The 12,885-nt window shown below is 47.4% G+C and overlaps 1 protein-coding gene across 5 annotated transcripts in view; it reads left to right on the forward strand.

Annotated features, from left to right (window-relative positions):
* Positions 1-12,495, forward strand: part of colq (collagen-like tail subunit (single strand of homotrimer) of asymmetric acetylcholinesterase) — a 106,539-nt gene extending 94,044 nt beyond the window's left edge. For all 5 annotated transcript variants that reach the window (XM_063069291.1, XM_063069290.1, XM_063069294.1 and 2 more), the window contains 2 exons: positions 8,688-8,790; positions 10,261-12,495. In XM_063069291.1, the coding sequence (XP_062925361.1) occupies positions 8,688-8,790; positions 10,261-10,330 (173 nt within the window). In that variant the 3' untranslated portion in view covers positions 10,331-12,495. The remainder of the gene's footprint in view (positions 1-8,687; positions 8,791-10,260) is intronic.
* The last annotated feature ends 390 nt before the right edge of the window (positions 12,496-12,885 follow it).

Consider the following 12,885-nt stretch of genomic DNA (forward strand, 5'->3'; position numbering starts at 1 on the left):
CAGAGGGGCGTGTCCAGACAGTTAACCCAGTTACAACATATATATATGGCTTACCACATTCACTCCTCTTTTTTTTAAAAGAGTCCCACGGGGTGAAGTGACAGACAGTATTTAAACAAGTATATTTACAGGTTAAGTCTATCAGGCGGTCGAGTCCGTCGCTGTGATCTACGTAGCACCAGTGGTGATTGCATCGGCGACGGTGGTTGGGCTGGCTCCGGCCTGACTTGAGGTGCCAGCACATTAGGCATTGGTAATCCCTCGTGCGTGTGCGTCGCGGCTGGTATAGGAGTGTCTGTGTAGGGCTTGGAGTGCGCGGTGTCTCGTGGGTACATACATTGGTGGGTACGGGATCAAAAGTCACCACGGAGTGTTCAGGGTAGGGGCCCGGAGCTCCTGCGGGCGCCAGGTCGCGGATGGAGACTGTGTCCTCCCGCCCATCAGGTAAAACCACGTAGGCATACTGGGGGTTCGCATGAAGTAAGTGAACCCTCTTGACCATCGGGGAGGATTTATTGCTCCTTGCATGTTTCCGGAGCAGCACTGGCCCCGGGGACGTCAGCCAAGTTGGTAGGGTGGTTCCAGTGGTCGATTTTCTGGGAAAAGAAAAGAGCTGCTCATGAGGGGTGGCATTGGTGGCTGTGCATAACAGAGAGCGGATGGACTGGAGTGCCTCGGGAAGGACCTCCTGCCAGCGGGAGACCGGCAGTCCCTTTGACCTGAGGGCTAAGAGTGTGGCCTTCCACACCGTGCCATTCTCCTTCTCCACCTGTCCATTCCCCCGGGATTATAGCTCATGGTCCTACTAGTTGCAATTCCCCCAGCCAGTAGGTATTGGCGCAGCTCATCACTCATAAATGAGGACCCTCTGTCACTGTGGATATAGCATGGGTATCTGAACAGAGTGAAGAGCTTGCAGGGCTTTTATAACTGACGTGGTAGTGGTGTCGGGGCAGGGGATGGCGAAGGGGAACCGCGAGTACTCATTGATAACATTAAGAAAGTACACGTTGCGGTCGGTGGAAGAACGGGGGCCCTTAAAGTCAACACCCAGTCGCTCAAAGGGGCGGGTGGCCTTGATGAGTGGTGCCTTTTCGGGTCAGTAGAAGTGTGGTTTTCACTCTGCGCAGACTTGGCAGTCCCTGGTCATCATCCTGATCTCCTCAAGGGAGTAAGGCAGGTTCCGGGCTTTCACGAAGTGGAAAAGCCAGGTGACCCCCGGGTGGCAAAGATCTACATGTAGGGCGTATAGCTGGTTGATCTGCGTGCTGGTTCACGTTCCCCGGGATAGGACATCAGAAGGCTCGTTGAGCTTCCCAGGCCTGTACATGATGTCATAGTTGTAGGTGGAGAGTTCGATTCTCCACCTCAGAATTTTATCATTTTTGATTTTGCCCCGCCGTTGGTTACTAAACATGAATGCGACTGAGCACTGGTCAGTTAGCAGGATGAACCTTTTGCCAGCGAGATAGTGACTCCAGTGCCTAATAGCTTCCACTATGGCCTGGGCCTGTTTCTCCACCGCAGAGTGCTAAATTTCAGGACCTTGAAGGGTACGGGAGAAGAACGCCACTGGTCTTCCTGCCTGGTTGAGGGTAGCAGCCAGCGCAAAGTCGGAGGCGTCACTCTCCACTTGGAAGGGAATGGCCTCATCCACCACATGCATTGCTGCTTTGGCAATGTCCCCTTTTATGTGGCTGAAGGCCATGTGGGCCTCGGCTGAGAGGGGAAATGTGGTGGACTTGACGGGGGGGGCGGGCCTTGTCTGCGTAGTTAGAGACCCATTGGGTGTAATATGAAAAGAAGCCCAGGCACCTTTTGAGGGCTCTGAGGGTGTAGGAAAGCGGGAGTTCCAACAGGGGGCACATACGGTCGGGGTCAGGGCCAATGACTCCATTCTCCACGACACACCCAAGGATAGCAAGTCGGGTGGTCCTGAATACACACTTGTCCTTGTTATAGATGAGATTGAAAGCTTTGCCCGCTTGGAGAAATTTTTGGAGGTTGTTGTCGTGATCCTGCCGGTCGTGACCGCAGATGGTGATGTTACCCAGATATGGGAACGTGGCCTTCAGTTGGCACTGGTCCACCATCCGGTCCATTGCCCTCTGGAAGACAGATACACCATTTGTGACACCAAAGGGGACGCGCAGGAATTGATAAAGCCTGCCGTCCGCCTCGAAGGCAGTGTAAGGGTGGTCCTCCCGGCGGATGGGGAGCTGATGGTAAGCGGATTTTAGGTCTATGGTCGAGTACACCTTGTACTGTGCTATCTGATTGACCATATCCGCGATGCGGGGTAGAGGGTATGCGTCGAGCTGCGTGAACCTATTGATGGTCTGGCTATAGTCCACGACCATCCTATTTTTCTCCCCGTTCCGAACAACCACCACCTGCGCCCTCCAAGGACTTGTGCTTACCTCAATGACCCCCTCCCTGAGCAGCCGCTGTACCTCCAACTTAATGAAAGCTCTGTCCCCCGCGCTGTACCTCCTGCTTTTAGTTGCCACGTGTTTACGGTCGGGGTTCAGGTTGGTGAACAGTGGTGGGGGAGGGATCCTGAGGGTGGAGAGGCCGCAAGTGGTGTCGGTAGTGTGGCAGTTGGCATGATGTTGGGTGGGATGTGCGGGTCGGTGTGTGTGTGTGTGTGTGGTCAGTAGCGGGGTACGTGACATATCTATACAAAACAGGGGATTTATGACAGTAATTGGTCGGAGGGGCCCATCATACTCCATTGTCACGCTTTTCAGGTGGCTCTGGAAGTCCAACCCCAATAGCACAGGGGCACACATTTGAGGCATGACCAGTAATGTAAAGTCTCGATATTCTGTGCCCTGCACCACTAGCGTCGCTACACAACCCCCCCGGATGTCTGTTGTATGCGACCCGGAGGCCGTGGTGACCCTCTGACTTACCGGCCGTATCATGAGTCCGCAATGCTGCACCATGTCTGGGTGGATAAAACTCTCCGTGCTGCCCGTGTCAAACAGGCAGCTTGTCCTGCGCCACTCCACCAGGATGTCCATCACTGACCTTGCGAGCTGGTGGGGAGCTCTTTGGTCGAGGGTCACGGAGGCCAGGGTGGGGTCGCTATCTTGGTCTGGTGCAGTGGGGTGCCCCGTGAGCACCCGTTGGTCGTAGGCGATGGGAGGGGGTGCCGACCAAGATAGTCTCACACCTGGTGGCGGCATGCAGGGAAGATGGCGACCCCCATGTCTCTCACGTGGCGGCGGCGTGCAGGGAAGATGGCGACCCCCACGTCTCGCACGCAGCGCTGCTCGATCCCGCTTGCAGTTTGGACTTACAGACCTTGGCGAAGTGGCCCTTCTCTCCGCAGCTGGAGCAGGTAGCTTGTCGAACCGGGCAGCGTTTCCGGGGGTGCTTCTTGAGTCCGCAGAAGTAGCACTTCGCGGACTCGCGACTGGCGGCAGCCGAGGTCGATTCGCTGGCGGGTTGCGGGGTGTGCGCTGCCCACGAGGCTGTCAGGGATCACGTGCCTGGAGAGCCTCAGAGTTATGCAGAGCAGCCTCCAGCGTGTCGGCCAGCTCGATCGCCGAACTTAGGGTAAGATCAGCTTTTTCCAGCAGCCGCTGGTGCAGATACACTGACCTGGTCCCCGTGACGAAGGCGTCTCTCACTAGGAGTTCTGCATGCTGCGCCGCCGTCAGCTCCTGGCAATTGCAGGCCCGCATGAGCGTCCGTAGGGCCCAGACAAACTCAGCACTTGATTCCCCAGGCCATTGTTGCCGTGTCGCTAAGCGATGCCCAGCATAGATGCTGTTTATCGGCTGCAGGTATTGCCCTTTGAGTGCACTCATCTCGCCGTCGTAGCTCGGCTGGTCTCTGATCAGCGAATAGACCCGTGGACTGACCCTGGAGAGTAGAACTCTGCGCTTCACTACGGGGTCGGTCACTTTAATCTCCTCTAGGTACGCTTCGAAGCAGGCCAGCCAGAGTTCGAAAGCGTTTCCAGCTTCAGGCATTTGCAGATCGAGGTCTGACTTGTTGGGTCTCAGAGTGTGTTCCACGCTTTAAAATTTACAGCAAATAAAATTGAAGCACCTTCAATAACTCCAAAAGACTGAAGTAGGGTAAATACCGAAAGGCTTTTATTCGCAATGCAATACGACCTCCATGCTGAGTGTCTGCCCCTGGACTGGGAGGAGGAGCAAGGCGAAATCGCCTTTATTCAGGGGTCTGTGGGAGGAGCCACAGGGGCAGTCAGCAGAGGGGTGTGTCCAGACAGGTAACCCAGTTACAACATACATATGGTTTACCACAGAAATGACAGCAGGAAAATCTAAAACTATTCAAGGCGCAAATAATGCTATCGTCAGGCAGGCTCCAGAGGAGCTGAGCACCGTAATCAGCACAAAAGAACAGCACACGCTGATGCCTTCCCTATCATCGTGGGGGATTTCAACCAGGCCAGCATGAAGAAGTCTCTGAACCGCTGCCACCAACATGTCACCTGTGGAATCAGAGGAGCCAACACACTTGACCATTGTTATACCACCCTCAAGAACGCTTACCGTGCCTTCCCACACCCGCACTTTGGGAAGCCCGGTCACCTGGCGGGGCATCCACAGCACCGGTGGTTGGAGGAGGTGGAGGGGTGCTTACAGGACTGCTTTGGTTTGACTGACTGGACAATATTCAGGGACTCTTCTCCAAATCTGATTGCACATGCCACTGTTTTCACTGACTTCAACGAGAACTGTGTGGATGAGTGTGTGCCTTTGAAAACATACTGGGCATATCCAACCCAAAAGCTGTGGATAAACCAGCAGATTTGGTGTCTGCTGAGAGCTAGATCTGTGGTAATCAAGACCAGTATTCCAGAGCTACACAACAAATCCAAATATGACGGATGGAAGACTATTTTAAGGGCGAATAAACAATTCCAATTGGAATTAGAGACGGAATCGAATGTACATTAGCTCTGACAGGGTTTGCAGGCCATTACTTCCTACAAAGCAAAAACTAACATCATGAATGGCAGTGATGTTTCAGTCCCAGAACAGCACAACGCCTTTTATGTTCACTTTGAAAGGGAGACGAAAGGCTGATTTATACTTCTGCGTCAAATGGACACCGTGACCTACGCAAGTGGCCTACGCGCGTTGTGAGCATTTATACTTGTACGTTGGTGTGTCTGCGTCGCTCTGCAATTTGGGCACGTCGCGCATGCGCACACACCTGCCCGCGCAAGGCTTCACGGTCATGGTAATCTTTTTCGGAGTAAACAAGTTTAAAGCGAGGCGTCTTTTTTCGTAAAAGCGAAATGTGCCCTCCATAATTTCGGAGGTCTGTAAAGCTTTATGGAAAGCATTGCAGCCAGAGTTCCTTCCCTGCCCTTCAGTCGCCCAGTGGGAAGCTATTGCAGCGTAGGAGGAAATGCGAAGCTACCGAGCAGACCAATCACAGTTGTTGCGGTCAGCGTTGCCGCGACGGCTAATTACATTTTGGGAGAGATGCGCGTCAGGCTACGGCATAGGGATCCGTGTAGGCTCTGAGTAGGGTTCGTGACTACGCCGTACCTACGGCGTCGATTTAATGCAGAAGTATAAATCAGCCTTAAAGCTACAATCGTGTGAATCCCTGCAGCATCTGGTGACCCTGTAATCGTTGTCTTGGAGGCTGATGTCAGAACATCTTTCAGGAGAGCAAACCCTTGCAAATCGTCAGGCCCTGGTGGTGTACCTGGTAGGGCGTTGAATATCTGTGCCAGTCAGCCAGTGGGAGAGCTCAAGGACATCATCAATCTCTCACTGTAGCAGTTAGAGGTCCCCACCAGCCTCAAAAGAGCAACAATTATACCAGTGCCCAAGAAGGGCGGGGTGAGCTGCTTCAATGACTATCACCCAGTTGCATTCTCGTCTGCTATGATGAAGTGCTTTGAGAGATTGGTCACAGCTAGAATCAGCTCCTTCCTAAGCAAGGACCTAGACCTGCAATTTGTCTATCACCCCGGTAGATGTTTCACAGATGCAATCTTACTGGCTTTCCTTTTGGCACTAAATCACCTGGACACCAGTAATACCTCCGTAAGGCTGCTTTGTATTGATTACAACTCAGTGTTCAACACAATCATACCTTCAGTTCTAATCAACGAGCTCTAAAACCTGGGCCACTGTACCTCCCTCTGTAACTGGTTCCTTGACTTCATCACGCGGAGATGACAGTCAATCTGGATTGAAAATGACATCTCCATCTTGCTGACAATCAACACTGGCACACCTCAAGTATGAGTGCTTAGCCCACTGCTCTACTGTCTCTACACCGACGACTATGTGGCTAGGCACAGCTCAAACACCATCTATAAATTTGCCGATAACACAATTATTGTTGACAGAACTTCAGATGGTGCTGATGAAGTAGATCAGCTGGTTGAGTGGTGTCACAGCAACCAACTTCGCAATCAAAGTCAGTAAGACCAAGGAGTTAATTTGCACTTCAAGAAGGGTAAGACAAGGGAATGCACATCAGTCCTCATCAAGGGATCAGTAGTGGAAAGGGTGAGCAGTTTCAAGTTGCTGGCGGTCAACACCTCAGAAGATCTATCCTGGGTCCAACATATTGATGCAATTGCAAGGAAGGCACAACAGCAGCTATAGTTCATTAGGAGTTTGAGGGGATTTGGTATCTCACCAAAGACTTTTGCAAATTTCTACAGATGTACCCATGAGGGGCATTAGAACTGGTTACATCACCATCTGGTATGGAGGAGCCACTGCACAGGATCAGAAGAAGCTGCAGTAGCTGTAAACTTAGCCAGCTCCATCATGGGCACCAGCCTCCCCAGCATCAAGAACACCTTCAAAAGACGATGCCTCAAGAAGGCAGCATCCATCATTTAGGGGCCCCCATCACCCAGGACATGCCCTCTTCTCATTGCTGCCATCAGGGAGGAGGTACAGGAGCCTGAAGGCACACACTCAACGATTCAGAAACAGCTTCTTCACCTCCGCCATCAGAATTCTGAATGGATATTGAACCCGTGAATACGAACTCACTATTTGTTTATGCTCTCTTTTTGCACTATGTAGTTAATTTGATTTATATATATATATATTTCTTATTGTAATTTAAAGTTTGTTTAATTATTATATATTGCACTGTACTGCTGTCATAAAACATCAAATTCTCGACCTATGCCGGTAATATTAAACCTGGTTCTGACTGTAATACAGATTCAGAGCTCACCCACACAGGGTAGTGCATCGTGTGAACTCTATCAAATCAGAGTTCTGTTATTACTCGGAGAGACAGCACGGTGACAGGCCTTTCGCTCAATGTGCCTGCGCCACCCAGTTACACTTTGCTGAGTTCTCTGTCGCAGGGTCGACCGTGGATGTTGTGTCCTAACTGTCCGGATACACAAGCCAGGGCAGTACAATATGGAGGGCAAGCTGTTGTCCATGTAGCAGGCACCCCCTCTCCAAGCTTCCGATAAACCCGAGGAATGCCAGATCCTGATCCGTTTGGCACCAACGGCATCGGAGGAGTTGCCAGTCAGCGTTGAGCTCAACGTAGGGACACCAACTCTGGAATATTCCCTCAGGGGATTACTCCCAAAGCCATCCCATGAGAGACAGTGGAGGCTTGAGATCAGAGTTTTCCTTCTCCTAGCTGAGCTGCCAACCATGGCTGACGAGTCCTATCTGCCTAAAGTGACTGGTTTTAAGCTGCCAGTAACCTGCCTTTGCCCCTTCTCCTGTCAGTAGAAATGACTCCATCAGGCTTTATAGCTAAGCCATACGTGAAGGGCAGGAGCTGAGCTTTATTGTCAGAGGCTATTTCAGACGCACACCATTAGGAGCATTTTCTAGTTAGTGGGAGATTATCCCTACTACCATCCCGCCTGTAACAACCTTAAAGGACCCATGTGACCAATAACCTACAAACTTCAGAACAGTTCGGTGACAAGAGCCAGGCTGTTCACTGTGTCCACAAGTAAATACAGTATGACTGAGGAACGAGTGTAGGTTTTAGAGTCCAGTTATTTGGCCAAAGTTAGAATCAAAATAAATTTCTTATCCAAATATCATATGTTACATTGAGCTTCAATTTTTTGCAGGTACAGTAAATACAACAGAATTTATGAAGCACTATACTGTAACTAGAGACTGACAACCAATTTGAAAAAGAAGACATATTGTGCAAATAAATAAATATTATTTATAACATGACTTGTAGAGTCCTTGAAAGTGAATCCATAGGTTGTGTTCAGTGATCAGTTCAGTGTTGTGGTGAGTGAAGTTGACTATGCTGGTTCAGGAGCCTGATGGTTGTAAGGTAATACCTAAGGTTTCTGTACCATCTACCCGATGGTAGTAGAGGGAAGAGAGCATGGCTGGAATGGTGAGGGGCCTTGATGATGAATACTGCCTTCCTGTGACAGTATTCTCTCTAAATATGATCAATGATATAGAGGGTTTTCCCTGTGATATACTGGGCTTTGTTACCTCTTTCTGTAAGACTTTTCCATTCCTGGGCATTGGTGTTTCCATACCAGGCCATGATGCAAGCAGTTAGGATATTTTCCACTGTGCGTCTATAGAAGACAGTCGAAGTTTTAGGGGACATGGCGCTGACACTTCCAGTTATTTCAATATGTCATATTATTCAATAATTCAATAATCATTCAAGTATTATTCAATAACTCTGTTAATATACTATTGCAGATTGTAAGCGAGCCTACTGTGGAGATGGATATTTGCAGAGGGGATATGAAGAATGTGATGGCAAAGATTTTGGTTACCAAACCTGCAATAGCTACCTTCCTGGGTAAGTTCTCCTGATGGTCTCATGATGATATGCACAGTGATGAATGTCCTGATGGGAGTGTGAATCAAATTCTTAAATGAGCTCTAAAGTGGACATGTGTGCTAGGTACTTTTACCCAGAGATTTCTTTTAATACAATCCCTGCATTGTATTTTTCTCTCTTTTAGAGAAACCTGTCATCAGTTAGGACACTCTAACATTAGCACGCTGTAAACCCAGCTGAAGTTCTGCAAGGCTGCGGCATATAAGTCAAAGTCAAAGTAAATTTATTATCAAAGTGTTTGTACCGGCCGAGATGACAGGAGAACCTGCACAGGAGTTTTTAAAGTGGAAAAGCCCTTGCACTGGGGCAGTTCCACTGTCTCGACCTCAGAAGCATCACAAACTGGGATCTTCACAGGTTGCAGATGACAGCCATAATGTCTTCTGTGCCTTGCCAAGCCCTTCAGTCTCCGTGGAGCATTGCAGTACCACCTTCTTGGCAGTTGGATCTCACTGTAGATCTCATCCTCTCAGTCCGCCAGAGCTGACTTCACATGCTGGGACAGACGTGTCCCTGTTTACACTGTATGTCACAATATATTGAGATTTGTTCTCTTGCAGGCATTTACAGGAAAATAAGGAAATACAATCAAATTGATGAAAACTATACATAAACAAGGACTGACAAGCAACCAAAATGCAAAAGAAGACAAAATATTGCAAATAAAAAATAAATAATTTATATATTATTTCACTATTTTTCTGATGTAAAGTCATAAGAAAAAGATTATTCAAGTTTTCTCCATAAACCACTGGTATTTTGCATATTGTTCATACAGATCAAATCGTCATATAGTGCATTGAGGGAGAAAAAGATAAAATAATAACTGCAGAACAAAGTGTAACAGCTACAGAGAACATGCAGTGCAGGTAAAGAATAAAGTGCAAGACCAGAACGAGAATTAGAATCAGGTTTATTATCACTGACTTACTGTATGCCATGGAATTTATTGATTAGTGGCATCAGTACAGTGCAATACATTAAAAAAAACTATGTTATAACAAGAAATATATTAAAAATATATATTGCAAAACAGAGCAAAATATAGAGGTACTGTTCATAGACCGTTCAGAAATCTGGTGGAGGAGGGTAAGACACTATTCCTAAAACATTGAGGTAGATTCTGAGGTCAAGAGTCCATCTTAATGTACTGGGGCACTATTTCATGGGCTTTTAACAATGGGGTAGAAGGTGTCCGTGAGCCTGATGGTACACGCTTTCAGGCTTCTGGATTTTCTACCTGATGGGAGGGGGGAGGACAATTACTAACTCACGGTTCATGTACTTATGAGTTTTCTTTTTATCCTTCCTATTTATATTTGCTATTTGACTATGGATACCAACTTTAGTATTTCACTGTCCAACTGAGGTTTTGTTCGGATGGACTGCATTGTTGTATAGTCTTTCTTTGTGTCCTGTTTCCTTTAGGTCTTACGGAGAATTGAAGTGCACTTCGTACTGTTATATTGACTCCACGAGCTGTCACTATTTCACATGAGCCAAAGGGGTAGCTGCTGGAAAGCATCTCACTGCAGTACAGTACATTCATCTGGTGCCTCGCCAAGCAGACTGGGCTGGGATGCACAAACTCAGCTTTCCTTCAGTGCAACCATAACCAGCAGCTGAAAGGCTCGTCGATGGTCAGGTTTATTTCAAGTGATTGTCTGGATGAGAATTAGGACCATTGCATTTTGTCTTAAATCAACGGCAACTATGAAGCTGCAAAAAGGATATTGACTGCTTTTCCCCAAGACGATCAAAGTATACACATACCTACATTTACTGTTGTGGATGTCATATCTGAAGACTGCTCCTCCATGTTAATTCACGATTCTCAGGCAGGAATATAAATGAGGAAATATTGTTCCTCAAGAGACTGGAGTCAGTACTACCATACCTCAATGATGCACTGTAGTTTTACATCTATGTTTACTCAAGGAGAAAATTGACTGAATCCTTGTATTGAGATAATACAGTAAAGCGTCAAGAATTCAGTTACCAAACTGTGAAACACTATTTACTGCATTTGCATGACGATTGTGTACAGCAGTTCAATTATAACAGCACTCTGCCGTGCCTTGAATGCTGTGAATCAGCTGCTGCCCAATAAGGTATGTGTCCTTAAGAGATGTGCACAGCGCCCAATCTTGCCTAATGCTTCAATGGCTCACTTCACTAACAACTACTGATGCTAGAAGTCTATGAAATGTCAAAGTCTAACTCTCTACGGTCTTTGCAATCTTGCACATTGGAGCCTCCATATGAGACAAATCAGAATGCTCTCCATACGACAAATCAGAATGCCCTCCATTATACACCTGGAGAAATTCGCAAGAGTCTTTGCTGACACGTTCAGATTTATAATAATTGCAGTGTTAAATCTGAGTAAGAATTTAATTTCAATGTAAATTTATTATCAAAGTACGTACAACACCATATACTATTTTGAGATTCATTTTCTTGCAGGCATTTACAGGAATATAAAGAAATACAATATAATTTATGAAAAACTGTACATAAAGACTGACAAACAGCCAATTCAGAGCTGCATCTGGAGTGGAACACATGGTATATAGAAAAGGTTCAATGTGTGGTTGATTATGAGAAGTGGCAGAGGTAGAACAGGACACACAGCAGTTAATTCTGCACATAGGTAAGGTAGATGTTCATTTGAATGTAATACTTATTCTGCAAAACATCCCAGAGTTTAGTTACAATCTCCCTTTATCATGTATATTCTCATACACTGTTTTATGGGTTTGGGATATTTAGGGTGTTGCTTGCAAGTGCAGGGAGAATGGTGACACTATCATCCTCTTCACTACCATTACCATTTGGGTGTCATACACTCAGTGGCCACTTTATTAAATACCTCCTGCACCTAATACACTGAGTGTATGTTCATGTTCTTCTGTTGCCTTAGCCCACCCACTTCAAAGTTTAACAGGTTGCGCGTTCAGAGATGCTCTTCAGCAGACTGCTCTGGTACGCACGGTTGTATGAGTTATTGTTGCCTTCCTGTCAGCTTGAACCATCCTGGTCATTCTCCTCTGACCTCTCTCATTAACAAGATGTTCTGGCCCACAGAACTGCCGCTTGCTGGATTTTTATTTGTTCTTCGCACCATTCTCCGTAAACTCTAGAGACGGCTGTGGATTAGGATGGCAGGAGGTCAGCAGTTTCTGAGATACTCAAACCATCCCATCTGGCTCCAACAATCATTCCATGGTCCAAATCACTTTGATCACAATTTTCCCCCACTCTGATGTTTGGTCTGAACAACAGCGGAACCTCTTGACCATGTCTGCATGCTTTTATGCATTGAGTTGTTGATATGGGATTGGCTGATTAGATAATTGCATCATGAGCAGGTGTACCTAATAAAGTGGCCACTGAGTGGACATCAGGACATGAATGCCTTGCACTCTGAGCTGGGTCCTGACCACTGAGGCAGGACACCAGTTAGATAAAATGCATGAGATGTGGATGTCACGAGTAATACACAGGCAATAGATACATGGAAGTCTGCCGCATGAAATGTATATATCAACGAGGGCAAAGTAAGTTAAAGGAATGAATGCTTCTTTCACAGAAAATATTGTTGCATTTCATGTACCTCGCATGTCCAAGATACTGGAACTTATGATCTGCATTAATAAAACAAAAAACATAACTGATCTACTGCCTAATGTCCTGCTCATTCCACTGTTTCAATGAGACACTTGAAAGACCAACACACACAAAGTGCTGGAGGAACTCAGCAGGTCAAGGAGTATCTATGGAAAGGAACATACAGCTGACATTTCGGGCCAAGTCCCTTCATCAGGACTGGAAAGTAAGGGGGTAAATGCCAGGGGGGAAGGGAAGGAGTAGAAACTTGTAGGTGAAGCTAAATGGGGGTGAAGGTGGGAGGATAGGGAATGGGGGATGAAGTAAGAAGCTGGGAGGTGATTGGTAGAAACTGTAAAGGGTTGAAGAAGGAGGAATCTGATAGGAGAGAAGAATGGAGAAGCACCAGAGGGAGGAGAAGAAATAGGGTAAGAAGGGAGCCAA

This window comes from Mobula hypostoma, chromosome 17, assembly GCF_963921235.1.
Source record: "Mobula hypostoma chromosome 17, sMobHyp1.1, whole genome shotgun sequence".
Taxonomy (NCBI): domain Eukaryota; kingdom Metazoa; phylum Chordata; class Chondrichthyes; order Myliobatiformes; family Myliobatidae; genus Mobula; species Mobula hypostoma.